Consider the following 25,662-nt stretch of genomic DNA (forward strand, 5'->3'; position numbering starts at 1 on the left):
GACTCTGCACTTAGAATATTTTTTAAATTACATACTGAACACCCGGATAAGTGCATAAAAGATTAGCTGGTTAAACTGTTCCAGTGATCATGCCTAAGTGTAATGATAAAGGTGTGCATATACAATGTTAATGTTATTATCTGCTTTACCAGTTAAGCATTGAACACACTGATAGAATACTGAGTCTCCTACTTCCTCAGTTGTTGTAGAATAGCTTACCGGTCATCAGCACCAACCTTCCACAGTACAACACATATGCTGGAACACGAAGAAACGGTAAGCTTGAGCCTGAGGTGAAGCAAACTCCTTTATGACTCAGTCCTGAATCCATTAGAATCGCCTTATCGATAAAGTCAGCTCTCGCATTACCGGTGTTACAATCGTCACGTGATATTATTGTTTCCGGTATTACGTAATTTTGTGGTTGAGCAAGTCTGTACATAACGAGATTGTATCACAACTCACGGTAGAGTCGCGCGGCCAGTAAAGCAGAAACGCGCCGCAGGCAATATAGCGTAGCGACCACTACCGTGAGGATTTTACAGGAACGAACGTTGTCAAATTTGGCTTGTCTATAACTCACTCGTCTTTTACGCTATCGCTCTGAAACTCTAGAGTTAAACTCATCGTGTCACTAGTAACTACCACACAAGCAGTGAAGCAAATCCATGCCGACTGTTTCGTGATCGAGATTGCCGACATGAAAGGGGATGTTTCGTTTTTTTTTCGCATGCGGTTAGACTCAACCGCAGGTGCATGCATTGCGTTCCTTTGTGCATTCCGAACATTGATTGCCCTGCTATCGCTTCAGTACTATCTCGATCGCCTCAAGATTCACATCATTGATTTCACCAGACATCATTACCCTACAGTCGTAATTTCAGCACCAAACGAAGTTTCAGTCGTCTTCAGTCGACCTAGAGGCCCCATATTGTTGTTTTCCGCAATACTCGCTTGGCATGTAGGGCAATGTGTCTTTAAACTGTTCTAAAAATTTCGTTGAGATTGAAACATGTCTTCGAGAATGGCTAGTTTGAAATTTGAATTTAGTCGCCCCCACGTAATCTGCTCTCTGTAAGAATTTAACTCGGAATTTAAAGAATGACGTAGAGCACAACTGCGGTCACTGGTTATTGATGAACTGGCGCTGTGTGTAGTTAATTAATCAGTGCATGTAGCCACAAAGAGAAGTGTGCTGCCATAGATTATAGTCAGAACTAGCTAATCTTAACAAGGAAGGAAAACGTTATAGAATCAAGCATGGTAAGATAATTCTGAGGGAAGCAGCTACTTTCCAAAGCAACAAGTGAAGTCAGCCAACTCCAAACAACATGTACCTGTAAAACCATGTGATGAACAATATTAACGAAATCAAGCTTGATGTTGTGTTTCAACATCCACCACTCTGTAATTATAGAACTCATTTGTACCATTATCTGTGTGATATACTCTCTGTGAGGTTTACACAGTAATAATAATAATAATAATAATAATAATAGTCTATAATCTATGGTGCTGCATACCATCATTCGATTTTGAAATTAGTGACCCCCACGTAATTTGCTCTCTAAGGGCGCGGCTTAAAGAATGGCACAAAGCACAACTGCGGTTACCAGTTGTTGACACAAGCTGTAAGTAATTAGCACATGTAGCTGAAGGAAGTATGCAAAACCACCTGAAAAATTTACAATTGTCACCATGCATTTATAGCACCCCCACACAAAATTACACATGAAATTACAACATACAGAGGACACATGAATACCAAATAGTTTTCACAACAATAATGTAAGAATTGTACAACAATGACTGTGATATAACTGCTATGAAACTCTTCTCCAGTGGCCCGCCATGGTAGCAAGTCTCACACGACGGCATGTATATTCATCCAAACACAGTGGGAGTAACGAGTAATAAGTGCAGTCACAAGTTGGTATGACTCCATTTGTAGAATCCAGATGAGTGGGTGTGGCTCCAGTATGTCTAAACAGTTAACAAACAGTCCTGTTATAAATAAGTGCTAGAGTTGCAATATAATAGTATAGTTTACAACAATACATAGTCTCCATTGTATCACTATCAAATGACACTAAGTGGAGGATATTGTTGCATCTCTAGTATGTCGCATCAGTACAACCTGTCTTAATGGGCCACCAGTATAGAAATACAACCTCTCTTGAAAAGCCAATTCCAAATTGAGAATTTATACACTGCTACCTGCTTATTGAGTGAAGGTGGTAATAAACAAGTTCCACCGTAATTTATGCAGTGATCTGATCTTGTATATTCTGTCAGTGGATGAGATCCACTTGGCCAGGACAAAATGTGACCCAAATGTCCTGGATGATCCATACTCAACCCACTTATGACCCAGTGGCACAATGGAACTGAGTATTTATAGAGAATACAGTTATAATTATTTCTAAGATGTGTGGACACATTACAACACATTACAACATGTGCATACAAGACATGCTACGTACCATTTTAGCATTTCAAGTCACCACATTATGTACAGACCAGTCAACAATGCTTCATAGTGCCCATCAGTAAACCTGAAGAAAAGTTACAAAAAATAAAAATGCACATATATACAGTGAAACCTCATTTATAGGGCCAGCTCTGGGACCAAAAAAATTTGGCCTCAATAACAAGGTGGCCTTATTAATGAGGTCATAAACTACTGTTTATCTATATTTTGAACCTTCCATAGGTGGCCAATATAATGAGGTGGTCTTATTGAAGAGGTGGACACTAAGTGAGGTTTCACTATACATAATATGGTTAACAATGGTGAACAATATTAATGGTTAACAATAATACGCTGAAACCTTACTCAGGTCACTTCTTGTGGCAGATTGCTCTGTACACAAAATGACACATTCAGGGATAGTATTTAGATGGATGATAAAGTAACGTATTATGACTTAAATACTCATGATGTGTCACTGCTAGGCAGTATCTGATATGGCTACCATATACACGGCACTGCCAAAGCACAACATCGCACTCGCTTGCACGCACAATTTTGCTCAAAATTTTAAAAATTTATAATTAAGGGTATGGAAACTGTTTCGCTCGCAAGACTGTGTGGCAGCTGTTCCTCTTCTGTACAGGTGGCCACCAAGACAGGTCCACTGTGGATGAAAGCCAGGCATTAGATAGTTGGTATTTCATGTGTTCAAGGCATTCCAGGGCTTCTGGTAGTCTCAAATCTCACCAGTTTAACTCAGGCAGTGTTGTGGTCACCACTAAACCACTGGAATGCTGTGTTACGTTCATCTTATGCTTGGCTAATATATAGTAGAACTGAAGGGATACTCTGAAAAATATAATATAATATCCTATGGATAATGACTTCATCACTTTCACTTATAAGGACCAAAAGTGAAAATTTTTACACGTTGGGCTGACAGCCAACTGCCTATGTCTGAAGCAGTGCCTTTGGTGCTCTAACAGATTGGCTGCCCCCTTGCTGCCAGTACTCACTGTCTCATACACTGTTCACACTAAATCCATCTCTATAACCAGTTAGAACAGCATGCTTAAGGCTTCTTACCATTTTAAGGCCACAAAATGCAGCCACCTCCTTAATAAGCTAGGTCGGAAAATTTTGTCTGTACCTGAATAATGACCAGTTTTCACTGTACTATTAGTGATTAGTGATCATGGAGGATTATTTATTAAGATACTAAGATATACAATAATACAAATGCTACAACCTCTAAATATAGCAGTAAAATTTTTACCCTGGTCCAATAGGGTGATAACTTTTACATCACAAAATTACGTTAAAATGTGTAACCGCAACTTCCGCAGGGCAGATTCAATGGCGGAGCACCTTCAAGAGGCTGCAATTGGCTTCTGGTGCTCCATTCGGCATGAAACTTACTCAGGACATAGATGAGAAACATGATGAAAAACATCACTTGGGCATCAGGTTGGTTTAAAAGGTAGCTAGTAGCTTTGATAGTAATGTGAATCAATAATAAATGCTCACAGTGGGCACAGAGACAAACTCTGCCGAATCTTGTTGTCAGGTTGGTTTTACCCAGGTTAAAAGGATAAAACGGCTTCCCACACAATTATCAGCCATAACTCGCCCAGCACGGATCAAACTAACCTGCACTACTTAAATATTTGTTATACTACTCTCTTCTTTGTTCCTGACAACGTGGTTTCATTTAGAAAGACAGTCTCAACAAACCTCAGGAAAAGTAAACTCGTGCCCCAATGATATACGTACATTTTCTGCCCCGGGGAAGTGATTATGTAACGACTGTGACGTCAGGTATTACTACTCTATCTCTAATAATTGTGAGAGACTCTAAATACAAACACATGTTTTATCATGCCGGTATGTGCTAATCGCCTTTTTACAATTAAGTTTTACAACACAAATACATGTATAGGTAGACTCACCAATTGTGTCTCAGTAGCACTAAATTCCTTCAACACGAAAAGGCAAGCAATGAGACAACAGTTTCTCAAAGATCACAGCCTATTCTGGTGCGCTTATTTAGTAGTAATATAAATTTCAACAGCGTTTATTTACAACAGGACATAATTACGTGCCCCTCTATTGTCTCTGTACATACTTGCCATTTCTCTACTATTCTTATTTCATTTCACAAGAGTTCCTATTGCAAAGGCGTGGTTTCTCCGCTTGAATTAGTCAATGCGTGAAGTAGATCGAGATACTCTAATAGAGCAGTCAATGACTCCAACAGAACAGTCACGTTTCTACAAGTGCTGTATTTTTATATTGTAAAGTCTGTAAGTAGCTAGTGATTTAAACTATACAATCCAGTGTTAGGCAGAAGTTGTAAGTATGCTGTAATATTGATTGCTGTGTTACAGCTGTTTTGTGACTGCTCTATTAGAGTATCTTGATGCAGTACAAGATGAAAGGCAAAGTGTTACTAAGGGTTTACTAGTGTTAGTTGACTGCAGTTGCATGCCACTAAAATTACAGTTGTATTTTAATATTCTATCACTGTAATCTGGAGTTTCTGTCAAAACCATGGAAACTCACCTATTGTTTTCAACAGTATATGCTTACTCTAACAAAAAGTATTGAAATCCCATCCAAAAACAGCTTGTAGCTGTAAAAACGTGCGCATCCAAGTAAAGCAGAGTTAATTGCGACAAAAAGTAATGATATCATAATGCGGCCATGTGTGAGGTGTGCAAGTTGTAAAATTAATATTAGCTAATCAGATAATACAATATTATTGTTAAAGTGTTAATGAGAACTATGTGATGCTGCTAGTTTTTAAGTGTGTGAGCATCTTCATAAATGCCACATAAATTTGATTCTCAATAAAGCAATGTGTATAGATTCTCTGATAGCAATAAATAGTTTGAGTTTGGCCGCCTTTCCTTTGTTCATATAGCATTGCCGTACACAGGAAAGGCGGCCAAACTCAAACTATTTATTGCTATCAGAGAATCTATACACATTGCTTTATTGAGAATCAAATTTATGTGGCATTTATGAAGATGCTCACACACTTAAAAACTAGCAGCATCACATAGTTCTCATTAACACTTTAACAATAATATTGTATTATCTGATTAGCTAATATTAATTTTACAACTTTCACACCTCACACATGGCCACATTATGATATTATTACTTTTTGTCGCAGTTAACTCTGCTTTACTTGGACGCGCACTTTTTTACAGCTAAAAGCTGTTTTTGGATGGGTTATTATTATACAACCAAGTACTAAGAATAATACGAAATGCGGTTAAAATTACGTCATTAATGAATGAAATAATAAATAATGTTTGAGAAAACTACGATGCCTAGAGACATGAAGTAAGCGGGGATAGATTCGCCTGTGAATGAAGGCACAACCGTATAATAAGTACGCTTGTTCGTACTGATGATTTTGCCGTACGTGTAATTCTATATAACGCCCAGCACCACGCCCTTGTTTAATTACAGATTGCTCGAAGGAGAAGATTAGTAAACGTCCGCGGATGTGCTACAGCAGAGCCAGAGGCCACCTTACACGTAAACAAACATTACAAGTATGTTTAAATGTTTGTAACTTTATTTTGTATGCAGGATATGCACTCCAGGCGTCATGCACAGGGGCGTATCTAGACCAATTGTGACGCCCGGGCAAACCACTAACCTTGCAAGCAACTAAGTGAGCAACCTGTAGGATGTTCATATGTACACTCATTAAAAATTGTTTTTAGTGCAAAGCATGGCTAGCTATTCTGTATGGCTGCTAACTCCATCTGTATGGTGCATTAACATAAGCATTTATACAGCCTATCTAGCTAATCGCTACTGCATGATTGCCACCTAATCAACTGTGGGATGTATATGTAGTAGTAGTAGTAATCACGTGCAGCGCCACAACACACTTAAGCGATCTTGTGTGATAAGTCCTCCTCCAGTCCTCCATTGAAGATGTGACTCACTAAACATGACAATTCATCCAATGAATGGCTCTGCTTCAGTGAACTCAGGTCTACAAAAAATGGCAGAAAAACTGGCAAAAATCCTGGTGATCTCCCACCACTGCAACTAATACAATTGTGTTTTAATAATAGCTCACATCACATATCACACTCCACTCCTAAATCGTACAACACTGACTCCACACCTCGCTCTACACTGTTCCCCTTGTGTCACGTTGCATCTAAATAAATTCGGGCACTATTAGAGGACTCTGTTTAGAGCATTATTACAGACCTCGCACCATCAAACAATAATCAGACAATATCCAACTAACAGCCAACTGTGAACACTCACACATCACGTGGAGAACACATGGCACCATTTTATGATTTTAACTAAACGCACAGCGCTAATTTGTTTCATATCGCGGGGCACCCCTTTTTAGAGAGGGTGCAAGTGTCGATGGCAGGCAGAACCCGAGGCAGAAGCTGTTGGAAAATGGCGTAGAGTTAATGGTAACGGTGATGGGGAGGATTTATTTGCTAAATGCAATATTTTGAGTGGCTGCGTGACCCAACTATTTTAATATAGATTTAATGTACATACCTCCATAAGTGGAGTATAATCGTACATATCTGAATCACAATTATGATTGTGTGTGAATGTATATTAATATTATTTGTTGTCAGTTAATTACAAGTGTGTGCATGTGTGTGTGTGCAAGTTGACTTGAAAATTTTCCACTGAGTTTTGATTGATAACATCTCCTGGCAAAGTATTCCAAAGTTTAATCGATGATGGCATATATGAATATTATATGAATATTTGTATGTGTCCACTCTTGTGTACGGCTGCATGAGGTGACCACGTGTATAGTGACATGTTACTGGTACTTCTGATGCCTGGGAAAAGTGAAGTGATGCCCGGGTATGCCCAGGTGTAGCTACGCCACTGGTCATGCAGCTGATGACTAGTTGGGATACCAGCTGATGCGCTCGTAAACAACCAGCTGGAACAACAAGGTAATGAGTAATGTAATACTTGTACTAGTAGTTGTATTATACATCTTCATCCTTCTTCTGGCTTGCTAGCGGCTGGAATTATTTTCTACTTGGTTAAACTACTACTACTCTACTGTGAGTCTGTAATAGCTAAACAAGAAGCCGATGCAGTGCTGCATATACAACAATGTGTAACTATCTCCTGTATGTTGTGCATGGCTGTATGCATAATATTATAGACTGTGATCACTGTGCCAATGCCACACCGCTGATATACTGGCACATCACCAGTGGCCTTTAGTTACAACAGAGTCTGTTGTGCCATATTGGCTTGATTGGGATCAATTGCTAATTGTGCCTTCACCGTGTCCCTTGTTCTGCATAGCCTCACTTCACTGCTGAGTCATCTTCAGAGACACGTCACACCTACAATATATAGTTACTTTCAATATAGCTAACTTAACTTGGTTTTTGTGTGGGTTGTGTTTTAGTATTGTGGTTTTCTGATGCCAGTTAAACCCCCTTGCCTGTGTACGTATGTATATGTATCATTTCCACCGGTACACACACACTGCTCTGAGTGCTGCCTATGGCACTGTTTATACTTGCCCAATGGGTAGGTTGCAACGTTGGTGTATGTACTTGGTTGTATGTGACGCGGTCCTAGTTATAATTATTATTATAATAAAAATAGTGTGCAAAAACCTCTAAAGAGTGTGAGGCACAACACAAAATTGATGCAGTGCATGGTGAGTGCATATCTTCGGCAGTACGCCCTCTCTTCTGAGGATGACTTGCTTGGATTTTGGTTATTATACAACCAAGTACTAAGAAATGAATAAATCGAGGGGTCACTAACTCAAGAAAAAGGGGTACGGATTTCAAAATCTTGAACAAATTTCTCAAGATTTCACAGATTTCAAAGGATTTCACAAAATCGAATGAGAGCTGCAAAATCTGCTTTTAAATTGTGACCGGATTTCATATAACAAGGCTTCCAATCAAACTTACGATTTTACCAGAAATGGATTGCTGGTCTAATACACTATCATATTTCACACTGTTCTTCCTTCAGCACTGGCAAGTCTGGCCTCTGTAGCAGCTTTCTTCCGACCCTGTCAAAGCCACTAGTGTGAGATTGGCACCATTAAATGGCCATGGCTTTGTGATAATTATGTGTAGTGAGCTGGGACTTCACAGAGAGCTCGCCAATAGTGTTCTCAGTCAATTTGGAGTAATTTGAGGGCCATGGAGGGCCATGGAGAGCCCAAACTTGGCCTCTGGATTCCAATCGTCTTCTTACTTCATTTTATACCCGTATATTAAGACCACCGTCCACCCCCACCCTCACACCCTATTACTACCACCTGTGATATTATTACCCGCTCGAAAAAAGCTGCTCAAAACAGGGCAAATTTTGGGCATCAGAAATGTATACACCCACTCAGTGATAGCTAGTGAACAGATGAACAATTGGTGAAAATTTTGTTTGCACAGCTGTAGGCACTGGGAAGTTATTACACAATGATTCCTTAAAACCGCCATATCTCCTAACAAAGCTTTGTGCGTCGAAGCCTTGTTTTGTCAAATTCAGTCACAATTAAAGGTTGGCGTAGAGTGACAAGTTCTGAAACACCAAAAAATAGTGGGAGAAAGCCATGCAGGAGCAAAGCCTCACAAAATTGAGAAGAATTGCAAAGCCATATAAAACCAGGAGCAAAGCGAAGACATAACTATTAAAGGAAACCATACAAAACCAGGAGTGACTTGCAGCTGAAGCCCTCGGGAAACAAGGCCAATCATTCAGAGGAAATCCCGTGATTAATCCCTCAAACCAGGAGCAACTGTCGAAGCCCTATCTGGTGTGAAACCCCACAAAACCAGGAGCACCTGTATGTTTAAGTTGCTTTTGTAGTTTGTGTATTGCTAAGTTTATGAAGTTTTACTAAGTTTGTGTTACTAAGTTTTTGTAGTTTGCTAAGTAAATCCAAAGCGGAACGGAACATCGGATTCCATTCTTACTCAGCATGGATTATCTCCTGGTTTTATATGGCTTCCTTCCCACAGCTCCTGGTTTTGTTTGGCTTCCACAACTCGCTTACTACAAACCCGAAGTAGGAGTGGAACATCGGATTTCAACGTTTGAGCAATTAGCATGGATTCTCTCCTGGTTTTGTGCGGCTTCTTTCCTACAGCTCCTGCTTCCACAACTCGCTTAACACAAATCCGAAGCAGAACGGAGCATCGGATTCCATTCTTACTCAGCAACGATCATCTCCTGGTTTTGTATGGCTTCTTTCCCACATCTCCTGGTTTTGTTTGGCTTCCACAACTAGCTTAATACAAATCCGAAGGCGAGCGGAACATCGGATTCCATTCTTATTTTTGAGCAGTTTGCAATTATATTCAGTTTTGTATGGCTTCTTTCCCACAGCTCCTGGTTTTGTGCGGCTTCCACAACACGTTTAATACAAATCTGAAGCGGAGTGGAACATTGGATTCCATTCTTAGTTTTGAATTATATCCTGGTTTTGTATGGCTTCTTTCCCACAGCTCCTGGTTTTGTGCAGCTTCCACAACATGCTTAATACAAATCCGAAGCGGAGCAGAACATAGCCGGATTCCATTCTTACTTTTGAGCAGTTTGCAATTATATCTTGGTTTTGCATGGCTTCTTTCCCACAGCTCCTGGTTTTGTGCGGTTTCCACAACACGCTTAATACAAATCCGAAGCGGAGCGGAACATCGGATTTCATTCTTACTTTTGTGCAGGAGCAGTTGAGTGTAAGCTACGGTACCAGAACGAGTATATAATCAGAATCACGATAAGAACATAAGGTTTCATATTGCAGGCAGGATTTCATTGAAGGTGTACGAGATTTCGAGTCAGTTGGTGACCCCTCGGAATAAATAATTAATAAATAATGTTTGAGAAAACTACAAGGCCTAAGGCTTTGCACTCACCGGGAATAGAATATATGTTGTATGAAGAGACAATCGTGTAATGGACGGATGGTTTCGTGGAGGTGATAGAAACGTATGACTATTCTATTTAACACTTATCAAAACAGTTGGCACGTGACGCCCACTAGACAAGTGAATTCACTACTGTTCATTTTGTGTTTGAAAGTGGGCGACAGCGACTATTTGATTGGAAGAGAGTGGTTGCTACGCCTACTTAATAAACAACATGATTGGAAGTTTCTACTAATCGCTGGAGGTTAATTTGTGTTGGTTAAAACACTTTGATTTTTTTGTTTTCATTATTAATGAACACGTTTTAACAACACATAAAAGCAATTGTTCTAATCAGTAAGAATACGGCTCTCCACTAAGCGCAGCTCAGTGGAGACAGCGGGGAGCTCGGTTGACTGCAGCTTTCTGCTCCCACGAATGGCCAGTATAGCGGAATGTAATAGGGAAAATGATAAAGCACAGCGCATCCAGGAGAGTGTCTGGTTGTAAGACGTATGGTGCTTCTGTGATAAAAGATCTGCCAAACGGTTGTAGAAAATAGTAGCCTCCTTGCCCAAACCACCAAAAATTGAAAAAACTAGCGGGGTGAAAGATTCACAGTCAACACTGCGTATACGATCCCCATATTCTCGCTTCTTCTCGAGCTCATGTCGACGAAAAAGGGAAGCAACCCGGGTCTGACGATAACTTGGTGCGTTGGGATGGAAAACCCTGACGTCAAACAATGCACCTTGTCGTCTGCCCCAGAAGCCCCTTGCATGGATGTCAGCTCTTGCGGTATTACTGCAGTTAGCTGAAGATGGTGTAATTAGTTCCCCATTAAGTGGCAGTAAAGGAGGTTCAACAGTAACATCATGACACACTTCTTGTAACCATTCTGCTGTTAAGTCTCGAAGTTCATTATGGCGGATGAAAGTCAAGCCACCATGTCGACAAATCATGGCATGATCAACACTAAATGAAGTTCCACAAACACAGTGACTTGGAATATTTGCTAGTTGCCAGCCATACCTCAGACACAGTGCATCTCTAAATTCTTGTTTGTTCAAATGAAACCTCTGCTCTTGAAGTGGAAAAACACTTTGATAGTCTTGTTTCTTTAGTCTCGCGTAACTAGGCTACCTTCACTCGTGTATGGGATGGGAGAAAGCCTCACCGGCAGGCCATTGTACGAAGAAGGTGCAGTTTCCAGCTGGTAAGTTTGTGTGATGCATAGCTCTCCACTTGAAGCCTTTTAGTGCCAGGAGTGCCCAGACTGATCACTGGTGATAGGCCCTGAGAAAACTACATAAAATTCACTGCCAAATTGCATCCCACGTACTGAACACTGATGGAGAGAACAAACAACAATCCATCCCTCCTGGAGGAGACTGAGTGTGGCCCCGACTAGACATTGGGTGACCTGCAGTTCGAATCCTGGGGTTGGAGGGATTATTTTCCTTACTTTGGCCCCTTTTCCGTTACACCTTTTCAGCTATAAGTCACTAAGTCTAAAGTCCTTCAAATTAGGCTAGGTAATCCTAAGGCTGCAGCACATGTTGTTGTCAGACCTTCAGTGCTGGTCACTGTAAAGCGCTAATAACAATAACAACATAGCCCTTAGGCTGATAATTGCTGTGTGCATGGTTGTGCTTGCTATTAACTGCTATTATTATATGTAGCTACAGTCTGAACTCAGATATCAGTTGTAGGTGATAGACAGTTCAAATACTCTGCTTTTATCCCAATCTTACTGTGGTCTGCTCTTGGCAACTCCAGCCATGTCTTAATCCAGCACTCTAATCCACCCTCATTTACACATAAGGTTATCATGTAACACAAATTGTGTATAATTGCATAAAATTAATGTAATAAGTATTCGTTGGATGTTTAAGCTTTACTGCTTGTAGGCGTCAGATTCAATACCATAATTCTCAAAATTCAAAGTGCAATCTCACATCTCCATGGTCAGATAACCACTGATTGTAATTGCATACTAATACACCCCTTATGTTTATGTGCCAGTCAATTCCTCTAGAATTGTATTACTGTGCATCTTTTCTACCTGCACACACTGTGTTGACCATGCACTGTTTGTACATGCCCCATTAGTAGGTTGTCCCGTTGGTGATTGTACTTGGTTGTGTTTGTCCCGGGCCTAGAGTAATCGTAATAATAATATATTGCTTTACAGAATTGTGGTACAGCTACACATACAGAAAACTTTGTCTTGCAAGGGACATATACAATTCTGAGGGTCTACCAGATACCAGCTCTGCATGGTAGCCTATATATGTAGTTAACTACCTATAGCTATCTAATTACAATTATCTAAAATAACTTACAAATAACTATAATTGCTTGGTGCAGGAGTCTTGGAGCATCGAGAACAAAGGCACAGGTAAAGAAATCTACAGGGAGTATTGTCAAAATTGGTTAGAAAATGATTCCATAGAAATTTCTTCAGCTTTACTTTGATTACTTCTAAAGATTGAGACAAGTCATATTATTGATAGGGAATTCCACAGTCTGGGTATAGCTAGGCAATACAAATATGAATTCATAATAGGGTTATTTATGTATTTATTTATAATGTACAAAACTCAGAATTGAGTATAATGTACATGTAAAGATTAAAACTAAATAAACAAGTGAATTTCTTATTTTAAAGTCTACAATTTCTTCAGGGAGGGAGTTCCAAAAAAGGGTTAGGGTTAGGGTTGGTGTAGACAGCCCACACTAACCCTAAGGGGTAGAGCTTGGAGCCAGCAGATCTTGTAGTACCAGTAGCACTGTCGTATCTGCCCGGTAATAATTGCACGCTTAAGGATAATACTTTTATCTTAGACTACACAACAATAAATACATGGTACAAGACACTATATTTATACTATAAAAAGAAACCTTACATAGCATGTTTATCAAGTACAAGGTGCAATACAAGTCCATAAATAGTGTGTTTACTCTATTACATACAATTAACATAACCATAAGAAAAGCTGCTAATACATGTGTTAATTACTTAGCTAAGTACAAAAACAAATCAAAGTACACAGTACAACTTAGCTAAGGATTCTGATTACTACATTCCTCCCTTCTTAATTCTGAAAACGCTCTGGAGGTCTACGATACCTTTGTGAGCGGCGAAGTTCAGTTGGTGCACTTCCACTAGTAGGTGGCTGCTGAGAAACTGGAACAGGAATGTCATCAGTATCATTGTCTTGATCAGGATACAGTCACCTCGTCTATTGCGAATGTGATCTGCATGTCTTCGGACAATTTTACCATCTGATAATTTGATATTGTAAGAGTGCTCACCACTGGTACTAACAACAGTTCCTGGTAACCAATTGCCTTTTGGTCCCTTATTAAAACCACGAACCATCACCGAGTCATTTTGTTGAAAAGTACGTTGTTGGGTGGTTCTGTCATGTTGTGACTTCTGTCTATGTTGCTGTTGTGAAACTCTGTCTTTTAAGCTAGGTACAATCAGGTCCAGGTGTGAGCAAGGTCTCTGTTTCAAGATTAACTCTGCTGGAGCAACTCCTGTTGTTGCGTGAGTTGAAAGTCTGTAATGAAAAAGAAAGCATAAGAGTTTAGTCTGTATTGTACCAGTCAACTGCTTCTTCATTCCAATTTTGAAGGTCTGAACAACTCTCTCAGCTAAACCATTAGAAGAAGGGTGATAAGGTGCGGTCTTAAAATGGCGGATGTGATTTTTCCTTAGAAATTCAGTAAATTCACTGCTAGTGAAACAAGAGCCATTGTCTGTCACCGACAATCACCTTAGGTAACCCAAATCTGGCAAACATTGTTCTTAAATGTTCAACCGTTGCTTGAGTAGTACCAGAACTGACAACCTCTATTTCCATCTATTTAGAATGGGCATCAACAACAACTAAAAACATTTTTCCCAGAAAGGGTCCAGCATAGTCTAAATGAATTCTCTCCCATGGGTTTTCTGGCCATTCCCATGGATGCATTGGTACAGCTGGGGGAGAAGGCTGATTGACTTGACACTGGTTACACTGTTTTACTTGTGCTTCCAAGTCTGAATCAATGTTAGGCCACCACACATAACTACGAGCCAAACCTTTCATTTTAGAAATTCCTGGATGACCTTCATGAAGCAAAGCCAGCAACTTCTCTCTTCCCTGCCTAGGCACCACGACTCGATTCCCCCAGAGTAAGCAATTGTTTTGAATGCTGAGCTCCAACTGTCTTGATTGATATGGTTTAAGTACTGAATCAACTGCTCGTGGCCAGCCATGTTGTACAAATCTGCGTACTTTGGACAACAAAGGATCTCGATCAGTCCATGATCTAATTTGGTCCACTGTTACTGGAGAAATCTCCAAGCCTTCTAACAAGTACACTAACTCTTGAGGCATTGGTACTTCTTTTGGTTGCACTGATAGTGGCAATCGGCTGAAACCATCAGCATTTGCATTATCCTTACCAGGCACATACTGCACTGTGTAGTTATACGCACTCAGTGTTAAGGCCCATCGTTGTATTCTTCCTGATGCCATCACCGGAATACCTTTTCTCTCTCCTAAGAGGTGCTGTAGGGGTTTGTGATCTGATTTAATTGTAAAATGTCTTCCAAACAAGTACTGGTGAAAATGTCTGACTCCAAAAACAATAGCAAGTGCTTCCTTGTCTATTTGTGCATAATTTTTCTCCGCAGATGCCAGAGAACGTGAAGCAAAAGCAACTGGCAGTTCATTATCTCCAACTTGGTGAGACAAAACTGCACCAATTCCATAAGGGGATGCATCCCAAGACAAAACCAGTGGTTTGGATGAGTCATAGTGTGTCAAGACACTTGAAGATGTCAACAAAGCCTTAGCCTTCTCAAAAGCTTTACGTTGCTTTTCTCCCCATGACCAATGATGCTTCTTCTGTAGCAAGCTGTACAAAGGAGCAAGACATGTAGAAAGGTTAGGTAAGAACTTGCCATAATAGTTCAGCATGCCCAAAAATGACTTCAACTGTGACACATTTCTCGGGGCAGGTGCTTCCACAATAGCTCTAACCTTCTCTGGAATTGGTTCCAGTCCCTTAGCCGATATTTTGTGGCAAGCAAGGAAATGAGGCATGTGCATGGGCACTGAGCTGAATCGCTCGAGCTGATGCCTGAGCTATTAGTCTAAACCCATACTGTATTCAATGGGATACTTGTGGAAGACTAACCACTCACTGCTGTAACAATATTCACTAACTGATGAACAGCATTAGAAAAATGGCGAGTAAAATTTTGGCGAACCATGCATATTCGCCAAAATTTTCCACTATATGGTACCAACAACTAAACAAACACTCACATGTTGACATTTTACAGAAACGTGTTGGGTATTGGTAAAACCGGGAGGGGAGCAGGAGCGGGAGATTTCTTGGTAAAACCGGGAGCTGGGAGATCTCGTGCACGATACTGCAATCAACTGTTATTTTTGCACTAAAGGTGGTTTATTGATGCAGAAGAAGACTCATGTAAGTAGCTAGTCTCCCCTCCTTCCAAACATGTCACTACCTTCTGAATGGCAAATTCACTGTATTACTCCTATCTTTAAATCTGGTGACAAAAACAGTGCCACCAACTACAGACCTATATCTTTGCTTTGTGTTGCATCAAAAGTACTTGAAAGAATAATATACAACAAAGTTATAGCTAGAGGTGTACCGATATGGGTTTTTGGCATGTACCGATATCCAATATTGATGCAACCAAAAGAAGCCGATTACCAATAGTCGATCCGATATTTGCATTAATATTTTAAGCAAACGAAAATGTACATTTACCTAACCTACAACAACATGTGCATGTATTCATTGCCTGTGGTGGTATACAGCTTGGGTTTCTATTGTGCAATCCAGACAATTAGGCACCTACAAACATTTTTATGTATACTCCCATGAAGCCTTAAACGGATATTTCTGCATTACTCCGCATTCTAATGGCTTGTGAGAAAGCTGGTACAGCAAGTTTCCTTGGTTAACCTGTGATCCTTCTTTTATTACAAAGGTACTCTATAACTGCTTCATTTGTAAAGACTGTGATAAGCTTTCCAGCAACAAACACTAGAATCGCGTGTAATTATATGGCTTCTCGTAGCGTAACACTTGTTGCAGAGTGAACAATAAGCTAGAGCCACAAGAAAACCAGTGCATAATCCAAACTTTTGCTACTGTATAAATATCGGTAGCGATATCGGCCCTCCTGCTGTTCTATACCGCTACCGATATTGGTGAAAAAATACCATATCGGTGGCCGATATTGTAGCCGATCCGATTATCGGTACACCTCTAGTTAGGGATAGCCTCCATTTCCAATGCCATCTCTATGTGTCAATTCGGATTTATGAAAGGCTGTTCAACTTTACAACAGCTTCTTATATTTTTAAACAGTATTCATGAACACTGTAAAATTCAAACAGATGTAATATACTTAGACTTTGCAAAAGCATTTGACAGAGTTCCCCACAATGAATTATTTTAAAACTCTGGAAAATCGGTATCACTGGCAACCTTTGGTCGTGGTTTAGATCTTACCTCAACAACAGACAGCAATGCGTTCGCCTTAATGGTTCATATTCCACTTTCTTACCGGTCCTATCAGGTGTGCCTCAAGGGAGTATTCTAGGACCACTTTTATTTCTTATCTACATCAATGACTTATTTTTATCTGTCCGTTCCTCTAATGCTCTCTCCTTTGCAGATGACACAAAATGCTATAAACAAATTCTTGAACATCTAGACTCCATACAACTTCAACAAGACCTTGATTCAATGGCAAACTGGTCTAGAGATTGGAACCAATTTTTTAACACCAGCAAGTTTATACATCTATCATTTAATACAAAATTCCCCACATCCTATTTCATAGACGACACTATAATCAAAACTAGTAGTACTCACGATGACCTCGGTGTCATTTTATCAACTGATTTATCTTGGAAAAATCACTATAACCATATATCAGCTAAAGCCTATAGAACCCTTGGACTACTGAGACGTACCTTCAGCCACTCAGTTGACATTCCAACCAAGAAAACTTTGTATTTAGCATTAGTTCGATCACAACTACTTTACTGTTCTCCTTTATGGCACCCTTACCTTATTTGCGACATCTCTACTTTAGAAAGAATCCAATGCCGGGCAACCAAATTTATTCTAAATGACTATGTAACCGAGTACAAAACACGTCTTATCAAACTTAACATGCTACCACTGATGTACACCCATGATCTTTATGACATACTCTTCTTCGTAAAATCAATCCAGCATCCATCTAATCATTTCAATATCAGTAACTATGTCAACTTTTTCCACAATCCTACCAGATCCTCCACCAGCAACAAGCTTCAACACAATTTTACATCATCCAACAAACAAAGTAACTTCTACTTTAACAGATTACCAAGAACCTACAACAGTCTACCAGTACTTGACTTAAATCAACCTTTTTCCACCATTAAATCACAGTTACTCAAGATCTTCTGGCAGCATTTTACAAACAATTTTGACTCTGACAATCCTCACAGTCTGCACTTTGTTTGCCCTTGTAGTACCTGCTCCAAGTCTCCTCGCCAACCAAACTTCAGCAGTAATTAATAATTTTTTTCTTGCTCTCTCTTAAAATAAGTACTTATGTAAGTAAGTTTATTATTAAATACACATGTAAGTTTTAAAATTATAGGATAGTTCAACTATATATCAAATGTAAATGTGTGTAATAACTTTAGCCAGCTAACTTAATTTTTATACATTCAATTGTAAATGTAAGTTGTACGTATACTTTTTCTGGCTGTGGGCACCAGTTGCCCACAGACCTTTAATGCAGGCCTTGCCTGCATTAAAAAGCAGTTAAAATAAAATAAAATGAGATATTATACAAACTATAAGCTTGGGAATTGCAATACTTTTTACAAAAAATCGAGATACTCTAATAGAGCAGTCAGCCACTCTAATAAAACAGTCTCATATTCTGTCTCTTAACTGCCAGTAGCTTGTTAATTTATTTGTAATAACAAAGTGAAAAGTCTAAAAGTATAGCCTTAGAGCTTTCAAATTAAAGAAATCATGCTGGGTGGGAACCATGCAGAATCGAATGTCACCTATTATTAAATATCATTGTCTCCCTTTTGTAGTTGTATGCTTCATTCCATGTAGCTATGACTTTCATTGCTATAAGTTTACCCAGACACTTTGATCAGCTCTACTTCCACTGGTTTTATTCTACCAAGTTATTGTTGCTCTGGTTGTGTAGACAGTTGTTAAATCCAGAGTACATGCATTTTTTCACAGTTAGCCATTGTCAGTTTATAAATTCAATAAATGTTTGGAGTTTGTACAGCAAGAAATTGCTTTGTCCATTAGCAATAAAAGTTTCTTAAATTATAGACTGATTTGATTGATTGATTTATAAATTACCCTCTGACAATTGGCAACTACCATTCTTCCTTGCCAGAGCAACATACAATACAGACAAAACTAATGAACATAGCTAGCTAACTAGGGACCCGCCGATTATGCTGGCATAATTTTGAGCATAATAGGTACCTAAAAGCATTGAGCATAATGCCAGCATAATAGGTTAAATATTTGTATGATTAGTGGAAATTCTTGCTGGAAAAATGACAATTGCAAAATAAGATCGATATACTCTAATAGAGCAGTCAGTAACTCTAATAGAACAATCATCAAACTGACTGTTCTATTAGAGTATATCGATCTTTTCTCTTACATGCAGGCATGCAGCAAGAATTTATTATTTGTGTTCCAGCCACTCATTTTTTTTCTTTCTATACAGTGTTAAACTAGTAGCAAAGCGTATGAACTAAGGCATGAATATTGAGCATAATCGAGCATAATAGGTAAATATTGAGCATTAATTTAAGCATAATAGGTGAATTTTTGAGCAGTGCAGCATAACATAATAGGTAAAATTATGAGCATAATCGGCGGGTCCCTATAGCTAACAAGTACAAAACTTAACACATGGATACAAAACAAATATACACAAATGCAACAATTAACTTAAGGCAAATTATAAACATAGAGATGGTTGAACAAGTACACGAAAACAAACAGCAAGAACAGACACAACAGAGATTGGTCTGAAGTTTCCAGGATTGTCCAAAGCACCATGCACTTTTATCAGCTGGAGTATATAATAATTATGTGAACATTTCCTGTCTGAATGCAGAATGTATTAACTCCACTCTGCAATGAATGTTAACAGTATAAGGTGCAATGGAGCAGCCTATCTCTTTCAGGAACCTAGCAGACAAGCCATCTGGACGTGTGGACTTCCTAGGATCCAGAGAGTTCAGATGAGACAGGACCAAAGATTCAAAAATCTAATGGATTAGTGTCACATGAAGTAGCAGGTATTCAGCAGATTGATATGAGGAAGTGACTGCTACAGTTTGAAAATGTTTATTAAGAGAGTCTGAAGTAAGTGGATCATTCAATGCTGCTTTTATGGTATTAATTCTACCAATTATGTTATTAACACATGACTACATATAAGAAGCTTTTTGTGGACAATTCTTGCTCTGTAATACCGATGACTGAAAATGATCTATCTTAGCTTGTGTAGCTACCATGACTTTGAGTTCCATTCCTATACTTTTGTAAAGCATTCAATACAGTTCCCCATTGCCGTTTACTACTCAAACTGTCATCTTATGGCATTCAAAATAAGATATATTCTTGGATCAAATCTTGGTTAACACAGAGAATACAAAGAGTTGTTATAAATGGATCATGTTCTACATGGTTATCAGTAAAATCAGGAGTACCTCGAGGGACAGTCTTCAATGGAACCACTTTCATTTCTTGTATATATCAACGATATTGTAAAAGGTTTATCTTCAAGTTTAAGACTGTTTGCTGATGATTGTCTATTGTATCATGTGATCTCATGTGAAGAGGACATTGCTGAACTCCAACGTGATCTTAATACCATGTTCAAATGGTCACAATTGTGGCAAATGAAATTTAATGTTTCAAAATGTGTTACCTTGAAGTGTTACAGGATACAGAATCCAATACTAACAGACTATTTTCATCAACACCTAAAAACTACAAAGTGTCAAGCAGCATCCATATCTGAGTATAGTATTTGACCAAACAATGTCTTTTATTCCACATATTAACATCATCACATCCAAAGCAACCAGAACTTTGAATTTTTTTAAACGGAACTTGTGTAATTGCTCCCAGCAAACTAAATCTAGAGCCTACACTAGCCTCATCAGACCAACACTTGAATATGCTAGTTCTGTGTGGGATCCCCACCATAACAATCACATTGCCTCTATAGAAAAATTCAAAGGAGAGCTCTTAGATGGATATTTAATGACTACAATTTCAGTCACATGCAGTGGTACCACCATGCTACAAAGTCTCAATTGGCCTACATTACAACACCATCGTAAAAGGATGCGTCTTACCTTGCTGTACAAATCTATTAATGGCCTTTTAGCTCTAAAAATTCCCAATTATTTCACTGCGATTTCCACAAATACAAGAATTCATCATCATCAATCCTACCATTTTACACATATCAGAACAGATGCCTACATGAACAGTTTCTTCCCTAGAACAATAAGAGAATGGAATGATCTCCCTCAACATGTTATTGATTCTAACTCGCTAGATTTATTTCAGGAACAATTAGATATTTATCTTAACACTGCTCTTTGTAATTATTGATTTTTTTTGTAATTGTTTGGGACAGTCCTTGTCCCCTGGGCACAATCAGCTGGTGCTGTCTGCCCAGTATAATAAATAATAAAATAAAAATGTACCATCTAGTAATTATAGAAAGAGATTTCTGATATAGTGCTGCTTGCAATAAACGGAGTCAATTTAGTTACAACATACACATGTGAGCTAAAACAATAATTATACTGTCAAGTTGGAAGGGAGACGCCGCACATAGTGGGGAAGGATGAATACAGGGTAAAGGGGAAAAAGTGGGAACTGGTAGGTACTAGTGGATTAAATGAAGAGATGAATGGATGGTAATCATTGGAATAGTGTGTAGCATTAAAGGCATGTACACGTTGTACTTCACTGAAGGCATTATACATATCAATTTTAACTGCGCACATATCAGGGTTGTCTTTGTGGCAGTCCAAATAATAGCAAAAGGAATGAATGGCCCTCCCTTGATTCCAACTCCAACTTGACCCCATGGCAGAAATAAATCTGGCAAATCTTTCCTAACAACACTGAAGGCAACAAACCCTGCTTACCAGACGCCGTATAGTTTCACATACAGCTACAGGGCGGACCCCTCCATTCTTCTTATGTAGAGCTGTTGTAGGGGCACCACACAACCAAGGAGCCACATACTGGTGAGCCGCTCTGGATAATAAAAAGTTAACTAGAACGGTAAGTTGGTGCAAACAATCTTGGGCTATTGGAGCAGTGAAGCCTGATACAGCATCTAGAATATGCTGAGCCCGGAGTTGAAACATGCATCATTTCAGGGACTGTGCATGGGGACAGAACTCAAAATGAAATCTTTCCCAAGAAAAATTTTGATTTAGTAGAATAATTAAGTAGCAAAGCATATGAGGTGGAGCCGGTCAAAGAACCTGGGCAAACTTATAGCAAGAGTTCGTAATATAGAAATAGCATAGATAATATATACCTTACCCGGGATTGGAAAGAGGCAATTAACACCAATCAACAGATTCACTCAGCATTGCAAAGAGCTAACTTAGTGGTATAACGTAACTCCGTGTTATTTAAGATGGAACGAAAAGAACTCACGCTAGAAATGAAGAAAACAACGCGTGGGAATGACAGTGACGGTCCGTTGTCGTTGTTAAATAAATGATAGGGATAAGTACTACAGTACAGGTAGCTTAAAACTCGTTTGTAAACCATCATTAAGTGTTTTGTGTGATATCAGTGGTGATAGATGACTGCCGCAATGAAATACTGTCTCTGGTTCTTTTCATTACAGGTGCCAAGGCAGAAGACACTTTTGAGGATGATGCTTTTATTAAGTCCACAGAGGCAATAGAAACAAAAGGAAGTGACACAGAGCCTGTTTGCTAGACGGCTGGTGTTTTGCTGTTGAAAACAGCTCCAGTTTCAGTTTTGATTTAAAATTTCCAAGCCAGTTATACCACATTGTGAGGGCAATGCTCTTTGTTATGCTGCTGGCTATGTTTATAGACATCTATGTAAGAAAATTAGAATGTGAGAGAGAACGTACATGAAATAGTCTAACCATGCATATCAATTCATGGACTCGGATTTTCATTGCAAGCTTCTGGGTTGAAATCAACCAAAACAGCACTAAAAAGCTTGCATAAGAGACTTTACGATAGCATGTATAATGTAAGAAAATACGAAACATCCATATGTAGTTGTTCACAATGCTATATTACTTTGTGATTACAGCAATACATTGACATAAATACTGGTGCAAATAAAAATTGAAGTCTAGTAACTATATTCACACAAAAGGAATGTTTCTGCAGGAGCAACTCCAGTACAGTTTGCAATTGTCTTCTAATGCTAGCTGAATGTTTCAGAATTTCTGTTTTGCTTATAATGTACATCCACAAAAGTGTTCCTTAATGGTCCATCATCTCAGTTAACTTCAAAAATATAGAAAATTAGTTTTTGGATCATACCAATCCACCCTGTAGGAAACAAAGTATATGCATACACATTATATAATACCTTAAGGGATGACAGTACATCGCTTCACTCTCCACTGCACGCATGCAACCTTTCTAAAGACTCAATATCAGGTGCAGTGTCAGTGAAGGAAGACATAGGTATAGACAACAGCAGCAGAGACACCGTCCTTCAGCATATTGACACACCTCTCAGTGGGATGGACACTGGCAAACCCTTGTGTTTAGGCTGAAAGTGCTTTTACTGCTAAGCCTAAGCTTCTATGAGCTCTCCTAGCTGTCATTTGTAGAGTGGGAATAGTAATCATTGTAAAATGTGTAGTTGTAGCTAAATTGAAATACTTGCATGTGCTTCAAAGAATCGAATATTTCACTACAACAGTACAGAAAAAAATAGCTTTCAAAGGCATTTGTATATGTATGGAAATACGTCAGAAAGTTAGCTAAAAACGTCTATAAAAAGGCCTGTGAACCCCGAACTGTAGTACTGCAAAAATTCTTACTGTCATTTCACCACAGAACGGCGGAACTAAAGGTTTTGGATTACATGAATGGATATGCTAACGTCTTAGCTTTCAATCAGTACCATTTACATGGAAAAAGAACGTTTCTATCGTGCTCTCAGAACCCCGAACCACGAGGGTGCGATCTAATAATCATTTTTGCACAAAACGCGTTCTACGAGATTCGCTCTCGAAATTTAGACGATCATACACCAGTAAAACAACAGTATAACTCTTACCATAATAAGAAATCCTTTTCATCTCCGCTCCTAGAAGGCTTATCTGCCCTTTCTCTTCGTTCTTCTTGTGCCAGATGAATCCATACCAATCAAAGGTAAGGTGTTGATTATTGCAATGCTGACGGCTCGCGCATTTTGTATTGAATTTACTCCGGTTTCCAATCCCGGGTAGCTAAGGTATATATTATCTATGCTTATAGCAATGAAAGTAACACATGGGGTTTGAAGCATACCGCTACAATAGGCAGACAGTGATGGGTGACATTCTGGGAGCATGATTCCTTCCCAGGTTTTTTTTTTTAAATTTGAAAGCTCTATAAGGCTATACTTTAAATACAAAATTCTAACTAGCTTAACTACCAAACTAAGTACTTTAACTACAAAACTAGCTACCTTAACTACAAAACAACCTTAATTAATAACTTAGTTCAACAAGTCTATGCCATCTTCTGGGCATAAGCCATAATGCCTCAGGATCATTTTGGCATTATATCGCCAGAGAGTAACTGACAAGCGCTGAAGCAATTGTTTCCTTGCAAACTGTCTGGGAATACCACTTTTAACAGTGGTACGGTCGGCAATCGTGGATAAGGTTGATAAAGCAAAGGGTGTCCAAACACCAAACGACTCGCAAACCAGGGGAAAAAAATCACCACCATGGTTATTAACAGTTTCCAAATAATGGTCATCCTTAGCCCCCTCACCGGCAGCAGCAGCTACCCCAGCCTTAGATGCAGCAGCGGAAATAAAGGAAGGCTGAGTTGTGCACCTGACAGAGAGGTCAAAGTAAGCAGGACGGCCTAGAGTAAAATCAGGATGGTAAATGTCCCCAGGACGAGATTGATCAGAGGCAATGCTTTGCTCACGGAGAACACCAGGGTGATCTTGCAGTAGAGCATGATGTACTATAGAAACAAGAGCATCATGGCATTGGATACGTAGTGGGCCATGAGAGCAACCAAGAAGATGGTCACCAAACTGATCTATGACAGACAAACATGTACAAAGTGGTAACAATGGGAAAAGAGGAACACCCAGCCATAAACGGACAGCGATAACAAACTCATGTGGAGAAAAGGCCAAACCCAATGTTGGTTGAGGGATGGCCTTCAGCCAGCCACTGCTGACACCAGAGGAGTGAGCAACAGCACGTAAACGAGCCTGGTCACGGATTGTGGAGGTGTTGAAAATGCTTGCAAATAATTGATCATCAAGGGAAGCCTGTAAGTCATTTTGGGAAGATAAGTTAGAAGGCAAGATGGATAGACTTTGGAAATAGGAGATAGCACAATTTTCATCTGGAAAAAAGGAAGTCACATCAAAATTTGGTGCTAAACGGGACACCAAAAACCGGGCTGAGTTACAGGAACCCAAAAAGGCTGGATGTGAAGAGCGTTGGGACTCACGCAAACCCAAGCCTCCTAAATGGAATGGCAACTGAAGTAGCTTGAGACCAAGCATTATCAGAGATGCTACAGCACAAAATTCTACTAAGACAGTTGCGTAGGTTAGAGCCGAACACAGATGGAAAGCAGCCTAATGATGAAGAAGGGACACAGCGCAATATGTGAGTGATCTTACAAACACTGAGACAGCTCCTAAGCAAATTCAATTCAATTTGAGGATCTCCAAGTTCTGCAAGCTTATCCTGAATAGATGCAGTTTTTTCAAGTTTACTAGCCAAAAAAGAATCAAAAAAAGTAGGTGGTCCCCACACAGGAGACCCTAAAAGCTCTAAACCACTGCTTTCAGGATTAATAAGTTTTATTACATGATGAAATTCAGGGAAAGAGCTATCTCCAGAAGGCCAATACAACTCACATTTGGATAGATTGATATGCAAGCCAAAACTTGGCCCAGACTGAGTAAAGC

General features: G+C 39.3%; 1 protein-coding gene and 1 long non-coding RNA gene across 4 annotated transcripts; one reads left to right on the top strand and one right to left on the bottom strand.

Moving 5' to 3' along the window:
- Positions 1-1,564: 1,564 nt before the first annotated feature.
- LOC136248639 (uncharacterized) lies at positions 1,565-25,578 on the bottom strand. Of its 3 annotated transcripts, XM_066040405.1 has the most exons (3): positions 23,791-25,578; positions 2,484-2,555; positions 1,565-1,983 (listed from the first exon to the last, which is right to left on the bottom strand). In XM_066040405.1, exon 1 carries the CDS (start codon positions 25,249-25,251, stop codon positions 24,214-24,216), a length of 1,038 nt encoding a protein of 345 aa, XP_065896477.1. In that variant the 5' UTR covers positions 25,252-25,578; the 3' UTR covers positions 1,565-1,983; positions 2,484-2,555; positions 23,791-24,213. The 3 variants fall into 3 exon arrangements, with proteins under 3 accessions (XP_065896477.1, XP_065896478.1, XP_065896476.1); XM_066040406.1 differs by lacking the exons at positions 1,565-1,983; positions 2,484-2,555 and adding an exon at positions 22,720-23,006; XM_066040404.1 differs by lacking the exons at positions 1,565-1,983; positions 2,484-2,555 and adding an exon at positions 22,720-23,051.
- Positions 5,924-6,652, top strand: LOC136248640 (uncharacterized). The gene is made up of 3 exons (XR_010697789.1): positions 5,924-6,022; positions 6,077-6,161; positions 6,214-6,652. It is a non-coding gene; the product is annotated as an uncharacterized lncRNA (long non-coding RNA).
- Positions 25,579-25,662: the final 84 nt, after the last annotated feature.

Source organism: Dysidea avara, chromosome 3, assembly GCF_963678975.1.
Source record: "Dysidea avara chromosome 3, odDysAvar1.4, whole genome shotgun sequence".
NCBI lineage: Eukaryota > Metazoa > Porifera > Demospongiae > Dictyoceratida > Dysideidae > Dysidea > Dysidea avara.